This window comes from Blennius ocellaris (genome assembly GCF_963422515.1).
Source record: "Blennius ocellaris genome assembly, chromosome: 20".
In the NCBI taxonomy this organism is placed as follows: Eukaryota; Metazoa; Chordata; class Actinopteri; order Blenniiformes; family Blenniidae; genus Blennius; species Blennius ocellaris.
The window spans coordinates 20,976,498-20,998,462 of NC_137669.1; the positions used below are offsets into that span (position 1 = coordinate 20,976,498).

The following is a 21,965-nucleotide window of genomic DNA, read 5'->3' on the forward strand; positions in this document are numbered from 1 at the left end:
TTAACTCAGAATTCTGAGAAAAGTCAGAATTCTGAATTTAAAAGTAAGAATTCTGAGAAAAAAAGTCAGAATTATGACTTTAAACTCAGAATTATGACTTTTAAACTCGGAATTCTGAGAAAAAAGTGAGAATTCTGACAGTAAACTCAGAACTCAGGGTTTTTTCCACAGTGGCCCTAATCCTCTGCTCACCTTTTGTTTCATCAATTTGTAATCTCACTAATCTTATGACTAAATCAGCCACAGATCAGAAATACACATAATAATATCGCCGACGCTGTTCATTACTGTTCGTCTTGTATCACAAAAACACAAGACAATCTCCCTCCCCTCTTTTCATCTATGATCGGTAGGACGCCGACTTCGCTGCCCTTTGGTGGATCTTCAGAGCACCGATCTTGTTGTCCAGCTCGTCCATGAAGCCTTCGTCCACCGACTCGCTGTCGGCCTCGTCTCCGTCCGTCTCGCTGGGCAGAAAGACGTGGAGCTGAGTGCGAGCCGGCCCCCCGGCGGCCGCCCCGACAGCAGGCGAGCGCCGGCTGCAGCTCAGGAGACACGGCGTCCCGACCACCGACAGAGGCGCCGCCTCAAACGGACAGTTGCGCCGCGGCGCCGCCGAAGGCCGCGGGTCGGCCCGCGTCCCGTCTGAGCCCGGGGCCGGGTTGTGCGAGTGTCGTCTGGGCCGAGTGCACGGCCGCACGCCCTGGGAGAAGTGGATGAAGGCGTGAAGCTGCTGGGGCTTCGGCTGATGGGGGCCGCCGGTCAGCGGCCGGGGGACGGCCTTGCTGGGGAAAAGTGTGGACGACTTGCTGAACGAGAGGAGGGGCGCTTGGCGCTTCTTCAGATCGCCGGGGCGACGGCTGCCGGAGAGTCCTTCAAACAGGTGGTTCTCGTTGGGAATGAAGAGGGACGGCTCGCTGAGGCTGCCAAGACACAAAGGAAGACGTCAATTACTGGCCGGACATCGAGGCTCCACACACGACGACCTGAAGTTGCTCAACCACAGAGCAACTTTCAGGATCTCACGTTGTGATATCACACCGTTTATCCAGCTCCGGAGTGATGGGGCAGTCTGGGGGACGGCAGGGGACAACTGGGACACTTCAGAGACACTCTCACATGCTTGTGGGCTTTTACTTTGTTGGTACTCACTTTGTGACGTGCGTATATATATATATATAAATGCAAGACCAAGCACACCAAGTAGACACATAACAAATAGAAGACAGGATGAATTGTGTTACATTTTATGTTAAACAATAAACATACTTCTATAATTTCAGAGTTTGAAGATGTCCAAGTTACCGTCTCTTTTAATGTGACACTGAATTGAGAAACTGCCAAAATAAAAAAATTTTTTCAAAGAAATTCAAGATGATGTATTTAAAATATGTTTTATTCCTGAAATGAATGAACCTGCAGCCATTCTTACTGGCCCATGCATACAACGTATTTTCAGATAACTAGATCTGCTAAAGCGATTAGTTTTTTGCAGAACTAGAGTTTGAAGCAAATAATTTCTACCCTTCAAATGTACGGCTGCTCTACATCGACGGACATTTCAACACATTTAACGTCAAACTGACTGTTGTTGAAACAACAAGTCAAACAATTGACAAAGTTTAAAGAATTTATCGTCAATGTTAACTATGGCTCCTTGTTTAATAAAATATCCACCCATCGCTGGTGTTACAGTCTAAAAATTGTCAAGGCATAATTAAAGTTAAAACAACTTATCCTCTTAGAATCATGGATATATAAATAAAAAGTTATTTTCCATACACCACCAATGGTTCACTATACAGTAGATTTAGGTGTTAAACATATTGTTTATTGAATAGAATTCAAAAGGAATTGTATTTTCCCTACATTATAACCAAATTGAGTTCAAAGCTTTTAATTCCACCTCATTCATGTGATGGTTATTCAAAACCTGCGTTGCTTGGGTGAGTGGAGGCCATCAAATACTCTACTGAACACCCAGGGAGGTGTGTGTTGGCGCGCGGTCGTGTCTGAGAATCAAAGTGTGTGTGTGTGTGTGTGTGTGTGTGTGTCAGGTTTCTCCCGTGAAGCCGGCCAAAACCTCTGGGCGCCGCATCAGGCGACGGATCAGTTTCCACGCCCGAGATTTATGACACACGTGTCCCTCGGCGCTGAAGTGGCCGACATGAAGCCGTCAAACTGGGACGCGGCAGAGAGGAAACAATTACGGTGTAATTCCAGTCAAGCGTTCAACCTGCGCTTTGACAGCTACTTCTGCCGAAATGAATGGAGGAGACGGCGGAGATGACATACAGCAGATTAATCACCTTGTCAGCCGCAGTAGGCCAGGTGCATGATGGGTATTATAGGAAGCTGAGGCAATTAGATCCAGGCATCCTTTATTTGTCGACAAAAGAGAATTTAATGGCGACTGGGGAAAAAACAAAACACTTTGTGTGAAGCATGTGATAAAGTAAAAAAAAAAAAGTCATGTGAAAGTAGAATATTTGTACTGGAATCTTCACTGCAGTCGTTTGTCTACAAAAAGAAATATTTGTTCTTATTGGCCGATCCGATCTTCTCGTGGTTCGTGTCACAATGAAAGGTTCGTGTTCATCTTAACAGAACAAAACTCATCATCTCTCACTGCTCAAAATATCACATTTGAAATATAGTGCAAAGATATTTTATTTGCTATAAAAACACCAATTGGGATGCAGGATGTAGAATTAAAAAATACATGTAATGTAATACGTTTTGCTATTCACATCTGGTAAATATAATAGTTTACTTCCTTTTTTAAGTTGTTTACGAGTTACAAAAGTACTTCAGATTATGAGGAACAACAAACTGTTCTCACTGGAATTGTGACTTGATTTTAAAGTTTAGAAGCAATTCTTGGATTTCTTAGTATTTTCCCGTTCGTCTACCTGGAATGATGTTTTCTTCAAATTTATTCTGGAGTGATAGTTTTGTACAGTTTATTTATGAAAAAAAACAGACATTACAACATATGGGAGAAAATAGGTTTGTTTTCACAGTTGTTTGACCAAAATTTTTTTATTAGGAGAAAGAAGTATTTTCTGTTTCTGTTTTTCTGAACTTTTCTCAAGTTCTGATCGAAGTTCAACGAACAATAATTCAAAGGAACAAAAAAAAAAAAAAAAAAAGTCATGAAAATTCATCCGGATTTCGTATCAACCTTGAATATCAAAAAAGTATATCGATATCAGATTGGCATCAGCGATACTGGCCCAGTGTTTACTTGATATCGGGTCGATACCAGCTCTTGCAGAGTCACACACCACAACTCACTGTATTCATTGTGAAACTAAAGTCCAGCTCCACTGACGGTGCTGCTTTCTTGTGGTCACGATGACTTCCAGAATTCCAGCTCTGCTCAGCGACCAGGTGCTGCGCCGGGAAAACTCACCTGAGACGAGCCAAGCCGCTCCTCCTGCGGGGTCCAGCGACCAGAGACGGCAGCCTCAGCGGGGTCTGGGTGGGCCGGCCGGCCTCTGCAGGGGCTGGGGGACGACGCCCGGAGGTCTGCTGCCACGACCCCCCCACGTCCAAGCGCCGGCCGAGCACAACCGGTGGCGGAGCGGCGCCACTCATCTCCGCTCCAGAAAACCGTCCCACCACAAGTCTCAGGTATAAACTGCCGCTGCCAATAAAGCGCAGCCTGGAAATGGCCGCATGGTCGCTGCAGAAGACGGATGTAATCTAGAAGGGGATTAAAGCGCGGAGCTGTCTGTACGCACCGCAGGGGGGGTGAAACGCAAAGGGGATTGTACCGATACTCCCGTGGGCGGCGGACGCCATCAATGATGGATGCTCATTAATACTGCAGGAGCGGAGCGGGCCAGGTGGATACCACCTACTTTACCTCCCGTCCCTCTCTCCCTTTCCCTCCTCCAGGCTCAGCTTACAGAGGAGGGGGCAGCTGGTCAGCAACAGTAACAAAGGTTCTATTATTGCTCCCGATAGAGGCTTCTTATCGATTAAAACTAATAGAAGACTTCACGGTAATGCTCCCGGTTGAGAAACCGGAATTAAAGACACTTAATGCAGAAATTCTTGCAGAATGCAGAAAATTGAAGTATTAATGACTGAAGAAAATTAAAGTTAAAAGCAGACAATGCTTGAAGCAAAGTACTTTATGACCTCGACCATCAACACCAGGAGAACTAATGTTCTCACACACTGGTCCAAGTGTAGCTATAGTGACTTGTCTGACCAACCAATTTGAACTTTGCTTCTTCTGATATTTCAGCGACTAACATCTTTCTGATGCAGGGTTGACTCGAGGTGAGATGCACAAACCCGACCCACATTCCACCTGCTCCTCTGGATTGTGTCGCCGTCTCTGGGCTGGACCGTCTCCAGGGCCGACGGCCAACCCCCGCAGAGTGACGGAGCGGTGGAAACATTGCACCTTTACCCTTTAATTGTAACTGGACTGGCCCGAGGAGCCAGAGAGCCGCGGCACCGGGGGTAAGTCAGCAGCCAGGTAGTTTATCCAGAGGTGTGAAGGAGGACGTTAAGGTACTTCCTCCAGAGCGGCGAGGATTAAAATCATCTCCAGTTTTAACAGAGAGATTTACTTTGCACAAGTTTCTACGTGCCTCACTGACCTCGCAAGAAAAATAAACACAAAAAAAGATTTTTTTTTTTATTGTAATTTTATTAAATGTCTGAAGCAGAGGCAACAGTGCATCCCTACTCTGGACTGCAGCCCATCGGCCCTCTGCTGGACGATTCCTGGTACTACATCGACACCCGTCAGCCTGAACAGGAAAAAATAAAATAAATTACACTTTGAAATTAATCCACAAGTTACTATTTCCCAGTATTACTTCCCAAATAAGCCACAGAACTGTACGCACACATTTGACATCCGAGCCTGAACATGTTCACTGCAGACGAAACGCCACCGGAGGCATCGGGCAGCGCCGCCGCCGTGACGACCGCACCCTTGGCAGTTAGTCAGTCTTCATTAAACCTGGAAAATAAAAGGCCCATTTGTTAACCAGGATCTACAAGCACAAAGTTTCCAATAGTGTGCACAGGGCCACGATATAACATTTAAAACCATCATGCAATGTGTGTGAAAGTAAGAGAAATAGGGGGAAGTTTTACTGGCAAAAGGAAAAACTAATTGTAAACACACACACAATCATGAACACATATCTTACCCTGGGTCACCAACATTTATTCTCAGCCTCCAGCAATCAGTTGAGGATCCTGCGATGAGAAACAGACAATGAGAGCCAGACAGTGGACGGCTCAGTAGGTTTATTTTTATAAAAAAAACAAACAAATGCATCATGTATATGGATCTGCTGCGCCTAAAAGGCAAAACTGGCAGCCAGTGCATCAGTGGTTCGTTGTGTATAGGCGTTTGTTGTACTTGTGTTGCGGTGTGAGTAAGAAGAAAGTTACGGTTGTGACTTTACCGTGTCAACATGCATTACGGCTGAACGTCGGTTCAAGTGTGTGTCGACGTGAGCAGAAGTGCTGGAGTATGAGGTGTGTCTGATAACGATGTCAGGAGGCTGATGTACTTTGTTTTGTTTTTTTAGAAACTGCAGAGGGGACGAGGAATTCATCACAACCACACTCAAATCTTTTACAATCCTTGCAAGTTAGGAGTTGAGTCTGTTACGGAGCCGTAAGAAGCTTCATACTGACACATCGGGGGGTTTAACTGCAGAACGACCCCGAGAGGAGTTGCGCCATAACGTCGCCCAGCAGTACACGGGGTCTCTTTCAGTGTCAGTCTTGAGTTTGGGGGCGGTGCCCTTTCACATACGGCCACTGGAGGCCTAAGCGGGGCGTTCTGGCATCACACTCAAAAAGAGGACATGAAACAAGATTGTGTCCAATCGGGACTGAGGGCGTTATTAAACATGGATCACAGTGCAGACGGACGAACCCCCACAGCCTTCAGTGGCTGAACCCAGTGCAACCCTCTGTCGACCACGAGAGTCTGTAAGGAACCGTGAACTCCGGATTTCATTTAAGAGAAAAACTCCTGAGACGACACGACAACAGTCATAAGACAGTGCATCAGGCCACGGTGGAGCCTCGTCGCCGGCGCGATGCAGCGTTCAGGTGCAGCGATAGGAGTGAACGAATGAGAGCAAGATGTACTGAAACATAAGAGGAAGGGATAGTCAGTGTCGGTGACTGACAATCGTCTCACACATCTGCATTCAGAGCAGAATTCATTAAAGGAGTCATCGCCTGGTATTCAAATAAATTCTTAAGAATTAATCGGGGTGGGAAAAAGTACAGTTTGTTCTGACCCTTGTTCATACTGCAACTTCCTCTCATGACAGGACATGCAAGAATTGCACTGGTACAGATGTTAGATGTTATGAGCAAAGCAGTCCTTTGCTCATACGGAATAAAAATAAAATAAAACGATCGTGGAGCAGTCTACAAATCCAACGTACCCTGGAGTATAAAACTGAAATACAGGGTCATGTGTAAATCACATGGGACTCAAAGTTATTGATATTAAAAGTTATATTTCGCACAAAATCTCCAGATTCTGGTTTGGGGAAAAAGAGCCCCCCGCAAAAAAAACACCTCCATATTTTCAGGCAAGTTTCAACTGAAGTCCAACAATCAGTTTTTAACAAGGAAAAACGTGACGTCCGGGTGATGACTCCTTTAAATAACCACAAAGTTTGACATTTGCTATTGAAAGATAAGTGAAAGAGCAAACTTAATGGAAATAACATTAGATTGGCAGTTTTGCTTAATCCCAGGTTTCTTTTGTTAACAAGCCAGTGCTACAAAAGCACGTCAGCAAAAGTTGCATTTCTACACTCAACGTGTTTATTAATTATATGGTTGGGATCTAATCGGGCCTCGCCGTCACGTGCAAGAGCTGCTAAAGTGAACATACGTGTTGAAAGGAGGAAAATCTCCAGACATAAATAGCAACTGTCCAGACAAACTCCAAAGTACAAAAAAAAAGACTGCACTGAGCATTTATTTGAAGAGGCGTTAAATTTCCCACCCAGACAAACCCCGACCGTACGGCCAGACTTCACACACTCCCGACCCGGTGCCAAAATAACACGTCGACACGTTTGGACTGCTTTTCAGGTAGATACGGCATTTTAATGACCACACTATTAAAAATATGGTACGACAAATAACATATGGTATGGTAAAATATTACACTTTCTAATGCTCACTTGTCAAAGAAAAAACAAGCATCAGACCTTGTGTATGTTAAAGTGAAACCGCTTAACAACTCAACTGCCCTTTATTGATCTTTGTAAATCTATTATTTTAATACTTGGAAACTCTGAATGCTAAAAAAAAAAATCTAAAACTCCCAGATTGCCAAAAAGCTCCACACTCATAGTTCAACAACTATTTCTTCATGTAATAACTGGGCACTAATGCAGTGGCCAGTGTAAAATGCACATTTCAGTGAAAAAAGCAGCTGCGTGGGGAGAAAAACAAAAAAAAAAAGAGGATTACTTTATGGAGTCGCTCAGGTTTGGTAAGACAAGACGTGTCACAACACGAGACCCAGAGGTGAACGGCACTGCGGCAAAATGCAGCCGTGGAAGGTCGCCGCTGATTTTACACTTGGTGACAGTCGACACCACGTCCAGCTTTTTCCAAAACCTGCTGAACGCAGCGGCTTTTGTCAAAACCTCAGTCTGCCCAGATAAACACGGTCACAGCTGTTACTTTTAAAGTTTTTGAAAAAGTGCAAGGCTGCATTTTCATCCCAATAATGCTTTATATACCGAGTATATTTCACTCATTTCAAGTTAAAACGCTGCTGGAGGCGGCACAGTAAAGCTAAAATAACATCCTCAGCGGCAGTGAGCTCAACTTTATCAGGTTACAGGACAAACAGGCGGTGAGCAGCTCCTCTGAATGGACCAGCGAGGGAGCGTTCTTAAAACTATCAACATAAATATGGTCCGGCCGGAATCAATTCCAGCGGAGCCATTTTTTTTTTTTTTAAGAGTAAACTTTGTGAAGTCGAAAAGAAAATAGAAAACGCCACACGACCTGAGAACGTCTTCGCGGCTTTGTGACTGTCGGGAATTATGCTTTTTCACAGTTTAAGTAACTTCAAAATATGAATTTTCTTTTGTAAAATAACCAAAGAGTCAATCCAAGATGAAAAGGCACAGAACTGAAGAACTCGTCTTGTGCAACTGGAGAAGACGTCTCCCTTCAAATACGCACAAACACTTTCCACCGTTAAAACTGGGAAAAAAAAAAAAAAAAAAAAGGAATTGTGCTTGGAGCGGTGTATTCCACACATCGGACATCTTGACGGTTGATCCAGTGACTCAACCACCCACACACTAGTTGTCAAGCACGCGTGAAGATAAAGTACGTACTACAAACACACACACACACACATGGTACACACTCGAGAGTTCCCCTCACACACACAAAAAAAGAAAAAATTAAGAAGCCGAACAGGAGATCTGCACTGTGATGCCATTATTTTGTCAGTGTGATGCCAGAAGCCCTCAAGACGTCACCGTGAGCAGCGACAAGGACAACAGAGCAGTAAAGTTATGGGATAACTGTGCATCTGGTATTATAAACATGGATGGGAGACTTACCTTGCTTGTTCAGCTGATCTGTGTAAGCATACCTCTGGCTGCAGTGCAAACAAGTCCAGGCTTTACTGTCCCACTGACTTCTGCAGAACTACTCATCGTCAATGTAACCCAACTGCAGGGAAGAGCTTCTACCGTTGACTTTGGGCAGCGTGTCTTTGACAAGCCCCGACGGCAACTACTGCACCTCATTTACCCGAAACACATGAAACACGCACAACCACACAGGCACAGCACACCCGTCTGTAAGGCGCGTGGCACCTCCTGCCTCGGGTCTGTCCGAGTGTAGAACCAGTCACGTTTCCTTCATGCAGGTATCGTCAGAGGAGCTTAAAGTGTGTCGGCAGGGGGGGGGGTGGGGGTGGGGTAACGGTACACAACATTCACCATTCATAGGCAAGGCTGGATTCAGAAACGGAAGAATTTGAAATCAGGCTTTAAAAAAGAATAAACAAAAAGATCTGATTGACTAATCCAAAGTAGAACAGCCGCACTTCTACATGGCAGCAGGGGGAAAAAAAATCCAGGCCGTTTTACCGTACAGCATTTGTTATATGTGCAATCACATACTGGTCAATGCTGAGAGCAGACAGTCGTGATTCTTGCACAAAAGCCAGAGCAGACTTCAAAATAAAATACGAAGCATTTCATGACCGTTGCTCTGGCGGAGCAAAAACTTTATGTAAAAGGAAAATTATCAAAAAAAAAACAACCTACAAACTTGTGAACATTGGTACCGTTACTCCTCAAGGAAGCTCAAACCTCTCTGGTGCTGCCGACGGAAAATAAAGATCCTGTTTAAAACGAGGCCCCGTTTACACGACAACGGAAAGGAGACGACGGGAGCAACACCTCCGTGGTTAAAAGTACTGATCAGGCTTAAGTAAACATGGCGTGGACTATCGATGTGTTAACATTCACAGTGTAAATGTTCTTACGTGTGGCTTCATTATAAAAAGCAGAAGTTCCACCCCGTGTCCCTGGGACGCCGGCGGCGTGTTTTTCCAGTGTTTAACTGTAATTTTTCAGAAAGGAAAATGCAAAAAAAACCAAATTTCACTTCCCACTTGAAAAGGTTGTCGTGGAAACGGGGGCCCCAAGTTTGCAAGCTTTAATTTCACGTGTGGTTGTACAAAGTGGTCCTGTCACCCTGAGAAGAACGTTTCCAATGACTGCATGACTGGAAGCGTCTCGAAATCAACCAAGACATTTTTTTTTTCTTTTCTTTAAAGATAAACGCTGTATTGGTGCCATGTGCCACTTTCTATTTGATAAATGTTGACTAATAAAACTGACGGTTCCCTTGTTGCATTAGCGTCACATGTGTGCTTTAACATGAGCTTCAAACTCAAGCTGATCAAATCTGTGGAAGAGGTTTTTCCACTTTCAGCCTGAAGAGATTTAAACTCGTGTCCATTAAAGAATTACCATCTGCCATCTGTTGTACAATGACTTAAATCTTTGGTGGGCAATGTTTAATGTAGAAATTCATCCTTACAGTCTACTGAGAGGACTTGGTGAACTGCAGTACCCCCCCCCCCCCAGTGGAGCTCATCAACATCCAGGTCTCAGGAGTTGTAATACAGTCTGTCCTTCACTCTCATTTAAAAAGAACATTTCAATGTTCTCTGCAGTGTCAAATGCTCCACATGTAGAAATAAAGAGCTGGAGCTCCAGAGTATTCTGGAGGAGTCCATTTTTATAAGCTTTTTATAAATCAGTCATTAATCTTTGCAAAGAGCAAGTATCTAAAATGTGAAAACCACTTGACATGGTCACCTCCAGTCCAACGGCTATGAAAACACCAATTAAGGAACATGTTTTTAAAAAGGAAGCCAGTTGATGCTTCACAGCTCCAATACAAATGAAACTAGTCCAGACGAATACTACACTTCCATTGTCTTGATTAGGAAAGTTGCTTTTCATAGTCCAACACCTTAATAGACGGTCAAACCTGTTAAAGAAAAACAAATTGTACACAACACCAAAACACACATGACATAACAAGCTTTAAAGTTTACACCTAATGTCAGCGGCCATCTACAGTACTATTCTACAACAATGTTGAATATTTCTTTCAATTAAATACACTGATCTAATGATTCCATATTCAACATTTAATATTGATGAAATATAAACCAGAGGTTTCTCAGTTTCATACAAACCTAAGTGAGAAATAACGAGGGTGTCCTTTCCGGTCTGGAACGTTTGTTTGGCTTCAACAGAAATCGAGATTTTTTACTACTATTCCCAGCTTATATTATGATTTAATCTGAAAAAGCAATCCACTGTCAGCCTCTCACAGAGATAATCCCCAATATTTTCTCGGCGGGTACTGGCTTTATGGCTGAACGTTTCAACAGAAACTTGTAAATCTGTAGTTGTATTGTCTTAAGATATATGGGATCAATTACATTAAAAAAAAACTTTCCGAAGCACTTGCGTACGAATGACCTATAAAGGTTTTTGCAGGTGGCTTGACGCGAGTGCTCCATTGCAAAAAAATACAAACGGATCCAAAAAAATATTTAAAACATGAGAAACTACCACATGAATGAGTTGTTGACTGTTTAACTTTAGATGGAGCCAATCACTTAAAAAAAAAAGCTTCTTATTGAAGACTTTAGGAGAAGGAGCTCCCCCATGCGAGAAAACACACGTTTCAAGAAGGAACTGCCATAAGAGTTCTTTGGGCACGGCTTTCGGAAGTTTTGTCTTTTACCTGTGTGGATCAATAAATTTGCCGGTTCAAGAAAAAAAAAAAGAAGCTTCATCAGAATCCCAGCCAACAGCCACTGTAAACAACGTCTATTCAAAAACTACGGTTGTGTTGTCGAAATGGGTTTCTCATTTTCGCAAGATCAGTTTTCGAGTTTCTTGGCTAAACCACTCCAGTGTCCATACGACAAAGCCTCAACTTCCTCCACACTCCCATAAGCTTTAAAGTTGGTCAGACCTGTTAAAGAAAGAACGTACACAACACAAACACGTAACATTTGAAATGAACACTTCATATCATATCAGTTTCTTTTCTTTTCTTTGCCAGATTCATAGAAGGAAATGAGTCTCATCTGTGTGTGTGTGTATATGTGTGTGTGTGTATACATGTGTGTGTTGACTTCGTAACCTATTGAGCGTGGCACATCATTGGATTACACTGCTGTGCCGAAAATGTCTTTAAGTAAATCTAAATAGAAGTTCAATAGGAAGAATACAACAGTGACAATAGTGCCGTGAAAAGCAGCAAAGCTGACGATGCAGTTCAATGTGCTTCAAGAGTTGCAATTCCGACGAGTACTTACACTGACTTTTGGAGGCATCTCCTTTTATGAAAACGTCGACCCATTATCGTGGTTCTTTTTGGATGAATAAAGATGCCACGTTACTTCTAATCATGCAAAGATGCAATTAATTCCAATTAGGTAGCAGTGGGACGATCTAAATAAGCAATATGACTTCAAAAAGTGTTCAGGATGCTGCAACTTGTCCGAGAACGGAGCATTCATTACTCTACAGTCAAGACATAAATACAGAAAAACCCAGTGGCCAAAGCCGATTAAGACCAGGTTCTGGTTCTGGTATGTGTTCTTCAGTCCAGCGGGGACACGATATCAGAGTTCCTTTGCTACACGTCTTCTTTAGACAAGTGTTTTAACGTTCCAATAGTGATACGAGTACAAAAATGACAAACGTGTCTGCTGAAATGGAAAAAACAACACTGGTCAAATGGCACCGGCAAGTAAGACGTGATTATTCATAATAGCCTCAAACAACCAAGCAAAAAAAATGAAATAAAAAAAAGAATCCTGAGAAACAAAAGGATTGAGCCTCTTGGTAAACATGTTAGCGCATTTTGGTTTCCTTTAATGGTGCAGAACCATCAGCCACGTGTGTGAAAAGCCGCTGCTGTACCAGCGTCACATGCAGCATGATGACTGAAGTAACACGCCATCCTGCGAGGTCAGTCCTGATCAATGTCTGGAGCCAATTTCCATCACTGAAATTTGAAAGCTTGTTTTAACTATGCTCAGTAATTTAAAAATGCACACTTTTAGCCATGTACATTCAAACTGACGCCTTATCATTGATAGAGCAGATCTTCATCTGGTCAACAAACAGAATGATGGTATTGTCATTCTACAAAGACATTCCATTGGTCTTTTTCTTTTTTTTTTTTTACAATTAATATTAACATGACCTCCGTCATACTCATAATAAAACCAAGAACTGAAAAAAACATGTCTTTGTTCGCGTTCATTTTGTGGACTGAATAACTTGTTTATTATTACACAGTGACCAGTTGCACAAGCACATTTTTTCCAAACTCAAAAAGTCACGTTTAAAGAGTCTGCAACATGCCAGCGATCAGGTGAGCAGACACGAAGTGGTACCTTCTGGCTGATCAACTGCTCTTTGCGCCACACCAGAAGCAAACTCTGGGTTTGATCGCTTCGATTTTTAGAGACGTGTCGTATGAAACGCGTCACACAGAAATCTTGAGGAAAAACTTTAAAAACTAGTCCTTCTTCACGAGCTGGCAAAAATAACCGCATTTTAATATCCATCGGTTACACTGTGGGGGTGTAAATGAGTGAGAGCAAAGCTATATTTCGGACTGTTGTATATGTGAAACAGAAACTAATCTTCAATCATGCACAGAAGATGCACACAAGCAGTTTTGAGGACTGGAGGCAGAACATCTTTCTAGAGATCAGAGTTTTTCAACTCGTGAAAACACACACGCACAGATTGTTTTTTTGTTTTTTTTTAAAGGGTCTATGGGTAGTATTTCTGCTGCCCTGAGGCACAACTGCAAGAGCGACTGAATGCCAATGAATTAACGACGTCAGTCAGTCGGTGAATCCACATAATGACACGCTGGGTTTCAAAATAAATAATTCACCGTAAAAAAAGAACAAAGTAAAATGTCTCGTTTTGGGATCAAATATTCTCAAGCTTCAAAGTTGCACGGACTATAAAGTTAGACGTGTTTCCAACATGGTTCGAACTTAAAACATATTGGTCAAGACAGCTTATTGACAGGCAGTTATTAGGAAAAGAGTTTCTGGTGGGCCTTGTCACGTACGCCACTATTTGGTAAACAAAGCACTGAAGTAAACAGGTCAGGAGAAAGATGACACATAGACCCTTTAACACCTATCATGGTACACATCGCGTGTGCCAACAGCCCACTGTTCAGAACGGCTGGATATTGTAGCATCGTGCGCGTTTTAATCTTAGTAATAAAGCTAAACGGTGTGTCCGGATTCAACCAATGTGACTTTATTATAGCAATAGTACATGCTTTGAGTCCAAATATCTGGCACAAAACAACGCCTTAAGAAATTGAGAAAATGGAACAATTGTCACGTCACGATAACTCACAGAATTATACATCTAGAAAAGAAAATACATGGGCAAGTTGAACTACTAGAAACACTAATCACAGAGATGAGCTCCGTTCATACTAAAGACAATACAAAAAAAATAAAATAAAATGAAAATATTGACGTCATTAAATGAATAAATTTGCTAAAATGTTGCAACATTTTGAACTTAAATACAGAAAAAAATGACTCAACATGTTCATTTTGGAGAATGTATACAAATGGGAGTTGCGAGAAGCGTCGCAAAGCAGCTTCTAAAAACGAGGTTTCTTAGCGGGACCTTCAAACTCCTCGCGGACCCGGCCGTATCCGGGGTTACCTGGACCCATCCCCCTAGGGCCGCCCTGGTTGAAGCGCTCATTGCGCTGTGGGGATTCAATTTACCGGGAAGGTAAAAAGAAGGGGTGGGGGGGAATGTGGTATGAGATGGGTTCAGTGCAACAGCACACAGTTCATGTCCACATGGAGGCGTGTAAAAAAGGCAAATGGAGCAATGGGTGGTTCGTTTTAAGATTTAGATTTACAAAACAACCAGCAGGAGGCACATCCGGAGAAAAGGTTCGTTCCATTATGAAGGTCCACAGGTGCCACAGGTAACATACAGAAAAGGAAGAAAGGGTAATGCTTTCGTTAGTCAGTGCCTACCTAGTGTGGTCTCTTCTCCAGTACATGCCAAGTCTATCCTGAACTGAACTGCTCATAAGGTCGAGCGTCAAAGAATGCCGACCACACGGACAATCTGAAACTGTTCGATATGGCACAAAAACATGCCTGAAAGGGGGAGTTGCACAAATACCTCCCGTCTAATTTCGTCTCGTTATTAAAATTCATGAGCCCTTACAAATGAGCACAGTGCATTTATTTGTCAAATATCAAGTTTCGTGAATAGAGAGGATGGTTTATAAATGTACTTCTGAGCTTCTCTATCACAGAAACATTAAACGCCCTGGAATTTCCACGATGCAGCATACTGGCAACCGTGGAAAATCTTTTTATCATCAAAATTACACATAATATAGAAGTATTTCGTGTGGATAAATAATTTAAAGAGTGTATTTTTTTTTTTTAAATAGTCTAAGTAAAAAAATGTTCTAAGCTGAAAAAAAATATTACACAACAGTCTTCATTCATGTGATTTAAAAGTTCATCTTTCAAGAAACACTTTGTAGTTTCGAGCTTTGGTTGATGACACGGGGAGGAAAACAAAACCAATTTTAAACTATGTGATTGTGACCAGAAATCCCAATGTGACATATTCGCCATAAATGGAATATCTTGGCACTTCTGGCATAGCAATCATCACACAAAACAGTCAACAACTGTTCTCCAGTAAACCACAACACTTTATGCTTTTTGTCATCACAATGGTCATTCAGACAAATCCCGGAAAAAAAAACGAAGAGCCACAAAATTCAGCATCTCAAAGCCTTAATTGCAGAGGAGGAAGGCTCTGATAAGAGAAACAGTCGTACTAGGAGCCTACTGGAGGACATTTCACATCCAGTGGTGACAGAAACATACTGCCTGTCAATGCTCACACTATGATAATCCACTTTGCTGCAATCTACGTTGCCAACTAAATTAAATGAATTAAGTGTATTTATTTTTAAACGAGAATTTAAAGCACCAAATGGTGTGGAAAGTCAAGAACGACTAAAGCGTTATCGAAATTATCAATGGTATAAAAATGTAGGGCACAATTTATCAGAAACAAAGTCGAGTTGGATGAACTGGCACATTACTGTGCTCAGTCTGGGAGCAAAGCTGACATTAATACAACAACTCTACCAGAATCACAGATCGTATAGATTGAGAGGTCATTGCACAGTATCCAACTACAAAACCCTGAAGACAAATCACAGAGGTTTAACCGGCCCGTGAGTTTCCCAACGCTTTATCCCACAAATCTGTTCCAATCTAATGCTTTCGTCGTCATCCTGCACTAAACAAATTAGAAACGCTCAGTTGGAAAAAGAATAACTGATGAGAAGGTGAAGCTTGTCCAGAAGATGAAGTACACCCCTGCCTGATGTCTGAAATCATCTTATAGCGCAAAGGGAGCTCTAACACTTGATTCCACACCTTCAGACCATAAATGCACATAACCCGTGTGTGTGCAACATAATGTTTCCTCAAACAGATGAAAGTGCCTTCAGAGATCGAAAAAAAAGGTGATATGCACACTTTCGACATTATAAGAAAAACACGCTGCTTCATGCCGTCCGTCCCTCAGTCAGTAGAAGTGCCTGTCCAGCTCACAAGAGACAGGGCTTGCAATAGAGTCCACTACAAACACTGTGTGATGACGTGAGCAGAGCCACTGGACGTTTGCTGTCAAACTTTCGGAAAAACACACTAAAGAGCAATTTCTGACAGTTTAGTGCAGGTTGACGATTATCAAGCTGGAGAACAGTCATGGTCAGTTGGGAATAACTGGGGGCTTCACTTGCCATGGAAGGAAAAGGTTTTCAGGCAGGCGGCATATCTGACTCAGTCAACCATCAGCGAGCCATTCAAAAAAGGACTGCAGGAACAACTGGCATCCTCACATCTCGCTAAGCCAGGAGGCCTTCGTGTTCAAAATCAGCAGGGAGACTTTCCAACAACAACAACAACAACAACAAAAAAAAAAAAACAAAGCCGAACAAATGACAATAACTACTAATCTTCCCAAAAGTGGGATACGTTACCATTTCGTTGCCCATCAAGCCTGCAGCAGCTGGTCCCTGCTGACCTTCAAATCCCATCCCAAACTTCTGGTTGGACCCAAAGGACATATCTGAAAGAAATATCAACGTTTGGTTTAAAACTAGAATGCTGTCTGCTTGTGGAAACCCTACTATGAAGTTGTCGTACAGGTGATATCGTTGTAAAGGTCTTCACACTACCACCTCTTAATGTTTAGCACAATCAAGTCTTTGAGAAATAAATTGCAACTAAACTATTACCACTACTTACCACCCATGCCCATAGCCCCACCGGGGTGCATCCTCATTTCCCTCTCCCTCTGTTTAAAAAAAAACAAAACAACAACAAAAAAACTTAAGAGCCAGTGCTTACACCAAGAAAGTATTTCAAGTGAAATCTCGTCAGGAAACAAAAACTCACATCCATGAAGTTGCCCATTCTGTAGTTCTCCTCACGCTGGCGGCGAACCTGCTCTTCCATTTCCCTCTTCCGGAGCATCTCCTCTTCACGCCTGCGTCGCTCTTCCTCTTGTCTAAGAAGGAAAGGCAATGTTATTTGTTATTTGACATCAACAATATTACCAAGTCAATCGGGGGGGAGGACGAATTACATATTGGTGCTGGGGAAAGTCAGTTGATTCCCCCTAGAGTCAAAAGGGACTCGAGTGCAATAAAACAAAGGGGGGTGGAGGGTCATAGTAAAGAAATATTACATACCGGAGCTGCATCTCCTTCCTCTTCTGCATCTCTTGACTGTGCAACTCCTCCATGCGCCTGAGCTCCTCTTGGCGTCTGAGCAGATCTGCCAAAATGAATAGAACGAACATTTAATCGCCATCCTTGAACACCACACCCCAATAGCGTGCATCTTCAGTTAAATGTAAAGGGTTAAACAGAAAGCATACAACTGTGTGTGTGTGTGTGTGTGTGTGTGATCTCTCTTGCCTTGTCGGAGCATGTTGGCCTGGTGCTCGTGGTAGGCATCATCCATCTCACTCTCCAGCTTCTCGCGAGCCTCTTGCATGTTTTTCTCCACCTGCTGCCTCTGCTGCTTCTCCATTTCATCAAGGGACTTCCAACGCTTTGAGTACTCAAACTCAAATGTGCCGGGACGCGCAAAGCGGGGTGGCTCATCACGCTCCCTACAAAACAAATAACACACCATGTTGACGTGCTAATGATTCTAACAGTATGTCAAGAAATTATGAGTCAATGTGAAGAAAATCGTCACCAAAAAAAACGCTTATAAATGAAAACCCAATAGAATTTTATTTTTCAAATAGTAATAGACCGAAGCAGGCCAGTTTGGATAATGGATGACCGGGCCCCCACCTTCAATGACACAAGCGAGCATCTGTGGCCTCAGACAAAAGATTGATTTCTCAACCCCACCCCCCACTTTCATACAATCTGCTACTCTAAATACAACGACCCAGAAAAAAGCAATTGCTGTATAAAGACGGAGCAGACACAACGATGAAGGGAAAGATTAAGATACAAGATAAAAAGCGATGTACTTACGCCTGATATCTGGGATTCTTTTGTGCCAGTTTCTCTGGGAGACCATCTTCACTGTCAAACTGCTCCAGTGGCTCAACAATAACAGGCCGGGGTGATCTGAAGAGACAAACAAAAAAAACAACCACGCCTTACAGACACCTCCTCGGTAAAGCACATAACCCCAAACTGACACTTTTCAACAAAACACGCGTCAACAGTGACTGAAACTCTTACGTGGTTAGGAGGAAGACGCCCTCATTGCAGCGTTCCAGTGCCTTCCTGGCAGCAGGCCTGGACGCAAACTCCACAATCCCCTTCCCTGTGGAGCGCCCGCGATCATCCACGATAACGATGGCTCTCTCCACCATCCCAAACTGCGAGAACGCTTCCTCCAAAAGCTCATTGGAAACAAACGGTGAGAGATTTTTCACAGACAGTGCCGCAGAGTGTGTCGCAAAGCGAACACGCAGAGGTCTGCCTTTCATTGGTGTGTCATCCAACTCCGCTTTGGCGATCTCAGCCAGCGCACGGGATTCCTGTGGAGAAATCAATACAAGAGCTTAGAATAGTAATACCACATTGGAAGCTGAATGAAAACACAAGCAAGATATCTTACCAGTCTGATGAAACCAAAACCCTTGCTTTTGTTTATGAAGACCTCGCTCGGTTCTCCGTACTTGCCAAAAATCTTCCTGAAATGGTCCTCTGTAATGTCATTGGGCAGGTTACCAACGAACAAGCGGCAGCGCTGGGTGTAGGTCTTCTCACCGGGCTTCAGCAACATGGAGAGTGTCGCCTTGAACTCCTGTTTAACACGAAGCAACACTTTCCTCAGAACAGACGGGCAACGGTGGAACACATTGAAGAATATAGAAATTTTGAAATACGGTGGCCTCAGTGGATTTGATTACTGAATTTCTGTTAAAAGCACATAGAAATGACTGTGTTGCATTTGGTGCTATATAAAGGTGAAGTGAATGCAAGAAAACTGAACAAAAATCGGGACAGTTCGTTGTTACATAAATTACACCGATGGCCCAGCCCGCACTATATGTGTAATAAACCAACATGGCATACATTTGCAAATTCAGTACTTTCAGGCAGATTTTCAAACTCGACGTTTCAGAACGACTGGGGGGTGGTGGGGTTTGTTTATCACACCGGATCACGCAGTTTGAGGACAGTTCATCCTGCCAGGCTGCTGTTGACACAACATGGCCGCTCGCTGGAGCTACAAGCTAATGTGGTGCGTGGCTGCGGCGCAGCGGAAGCTAATATGAGCTAAAGAGAACAAAGCTGAGAAAACTCAGGCAAAAATGGTAAAAAAAAAAAAATAATAATAAAAATATTCAAACCTTGGGTTCCTGGTCCATTGCGTCGCTCGATGTCCCTGCCTCTGGGTTCTGCCTGGATTTGTCCATCGGCGGCCCCGACTTCGGGCCGTGTTGAGGCCCAGGTTTGTGGCCTTGAGGACCGGATCTCGGACCGTGTTGAGGACCGGATCTCGGACCGTGCTGAGGACCGGATCGTGGGCCCTGCTGAAGACCGGATCTCATGCCCTGTTGTGGACCACCTCTCGGGCCCTGCTGTAGACCGGATCTCGGGCCCTGCTGTAGACCGGACCGCGGGCCCTGCTGTGGGCCAGACCGCGGGCCCTGCTGTGGACCGGACCTCGGGCCCTGCTGTGGACCGGACCCCAGGCCCTGCTGTGGACCGGACCCCAGGCCCTGTTGAGGGCCGGGCCCCTGGCCTAGCTGAGGGCCGGGCCCCTGGCCTAGCTGAGGGCCGGGCCCCTGGCCTAGCTGAGGGCCGGGCCCCTGGATTTGTTGAGGGCCGGGCTTGGGGCCCTGTTGTGGACCGGGCTTGGGGCTTTGTTGGGGAGGCTGCTTTTGTCCGTTCGTGTTGCCGACCGGGGACTTCAGCTGCTGGTTCTGGGTGTTGGTGGGCTGCTCGGGTTGAGCAGGGGTCACAGGCTTCGGCTGTGGGGACTGAATCTTGACCTGAACGGCCGGGGTCGGAGTAGGGGTTGTCGGTTTTGGTTGCTCCGGCTGTGTCGGTTTCCCCTGCTGCTGCATCGGGCCTTTCATGGTGAGAGCCGGGCCGGGACTCGGCGGAGAAGTGATCGGGAGCGACTGGTTCTGCTGTTGCTTCTGGGGGGTCGTCTGTTCTCCGATATTCTGGGGTCTGTTGAAGTTGTTTGCCGCTCCTCTGCGGTTCTGGTTGTGATTTTGGAAAGGATGATTCCTTAAATGTGGGTTTCCCATTAGGCCACCACGCATGGGGCCGCCGGGTCCACCGCCTCTTCGCTGCTGAAAGTGATTCATACCCACGCCGCCACGATTGTTGTTGAAGCGAGACATTGATCCTTTGATCGGCGAAGACAATCACGAAAGGTCGGGGTGGAAAAAATAAGTAATGACGCGTTTATCTCAACTTCCACCAGTAAAAGCGAATCGTCAAAATGGCGACCAACGGCTCGCTGCAATTTCTTCTTTCTTCATCCAAACAGATACATTGAGCTCCACCTACCTCCACTCGGCGGAGCTGATTGGTTCGTGGTTGAGCACGTGAGAGGCGGGGTCAACTTTGAGTCTTCAAAGACCCAGCCGCAAACGGCACCGAGCTGCGAACAAGGAGCCAGCCTGTGTGAAATTCTGCCTATTCATACATGGCAACACCACAATATATCATCAACGAAAGTTGAAAAAGAAGTAAAATATTTGAGTATGTTGATTTCACAAAATGCTATTAAAAGAGAGAATGTTAACATTTATGACTGGTTAATAGACATTAATAAAGATCAATTGGTTAAGCAGGGATTTGACTATCTTTGGAAGAAACCTATTCCTATTAACTGAAGCAGACGGTGTTTCTGTGGAAAAATATAACAAATTAAGTTAAGGGATCACAATTAGTTAAAAGTTATGACAGATGTCATATAATTTTGAAGCCATGGTTGGTTCTCTCACATCAAATGGTTAAAATCCTTTATGGTGCATACAAACTGCATGTGGTTCCACATTCCAAACTCTTTTTGTAAAAACCAGGAGGAATATAATTTCTATTGAGTTGCTAAGTTATTAAGTCATTCTTTATTGGATGACAATGTCTTTCTTTTTGTTTAACGTCTCATCCTTTGTGGACAAATATAACATAAACTGTGAAAGTGACGTTTTGATCAGATTTGTAGATCAATTCCACAACCACTGATTTAGTTGAGCCAAAATGCACTTCTGTACTCTCAAGTAACAATTTCTTTAACCAAGCTGAAGGTCAATAAATGTGATTTGATAGCTTATAATTGTACAAAAAAGCTCATCAATAAAGGTTTGAGACAAGCAATCAGCAATGGCTACAACAGAACTTCTTTCAAGAAATGGTATTGTTCAGACAATTATTCAATGAGAAATAAGGCTCATTCCACATTTGTTAAATGGCCACTTTTTCCAAACGTGAAGGAGAATCAGATTTAATTGTATTTTATTTCATTTTATATGTATGCTATTCATTGGGCGCCCCCTCGCGATAAGTTTGTTAATCGTCCTCTGCAAGAATTTGTATTTTGCATTAAATAAAAACAAAAACTTTTTTTTTAAAGAACGAGCGCTGAATTTTCGCTCTCGACACCGGAAGTCACGTGATGTTTATACAGGAAGCTGCGAGTGCTGGTCCTCGCGACTGAAGGGGCTTCGACTGAGAATGTCACAAAAATGTTTTTGAAATAAAATATTAAAAATAGTATTTCCGTCTGGCAGTGATGTAAACACAGCACATGTACATATAAACAACAT

At 43.6% G+C, this 21,965-nt stretch overlaps 1 protein-coding gene across 2 annotated transcripts; it reads right to left on the reverse strand.

Annotated features, from left to right (window-relative positions):
• Window positions 1-4,644: 4,644 nt before the first annotated feature.
• sfpq (splicing factor proline/glutamine-rich) lies at window positions 4,645-20,658 on the reverse strand. Of its 2 annotated transcripts, XR_013937075.1 has the most exons (12): window positions 19,530-20,658; window positions 18,791-18,979; window positions 18,409-18,710; window positions 18,196-18,291; window positions 17,620-17,816; window positions 17,392-17,476; window positions 17,096-17,207; window positions 16,946-16,994; window positions 16,678-16,766; window positions 5,181-5,229; window positions 4,872-4,987; window positions 4,645-4,772 (listed from the first exon to the last, which is right to left on the reverse strand). XR_013937075.1 is itself a non-coding variant. In XM_080516521.1 (10 exons), exons 1-10 carry the CDS (start codon window positions 20,532-20,534, stop codon window positions 14,242-14,244), a joined length of 2,235 nt encoding a protein of 744 aa, XP_080372647.1. In that variant the 5' UTR covers window positions 20,535-20,658; the 3' UTR covers window positions 13,140-14,241. The 2 variants fall into 2 exon arrangements, 1 of the variants encoding a protein (XP_080372647.1); XM_080516521.1 differs by lacking the exons at window positions 4,645-4,772; window positions 4,872-4,987; window positions 5,181-5,229 and adding an exon at window positions 13,140-14,352.
• Window positions 20,659-21,965: the final 1,307 nt, after the last annotated feature.

What these genes read in the sequence shown, in the direction of transcription:
- sfpq (XM_080516521.1), bottom strand. Translation starts at nt 20,534, where the DNA reads ATGTCTCGCTTCAACAACAATCGTGGCGGCGTGGGTATGAATCACTTT. An exon ending in GTTTTGGTTTCATCAGACTG is followed by an intron (nt 18,711 to 18,790) that starts GTAAGATATCTT and finishes ATTTCTCCACAG; the next exon opens with GAATCCCGTGCGCTGGCTGA. An exon ending in AAGAATCCCAGATATCAGGC is followed by an intron (nt 17,817 to 18,195) that starts GTAAGTACATCG and finishes TTTGTTTTGTAG; the next exon opens with GGAGCGTGATGAGCCACCCC.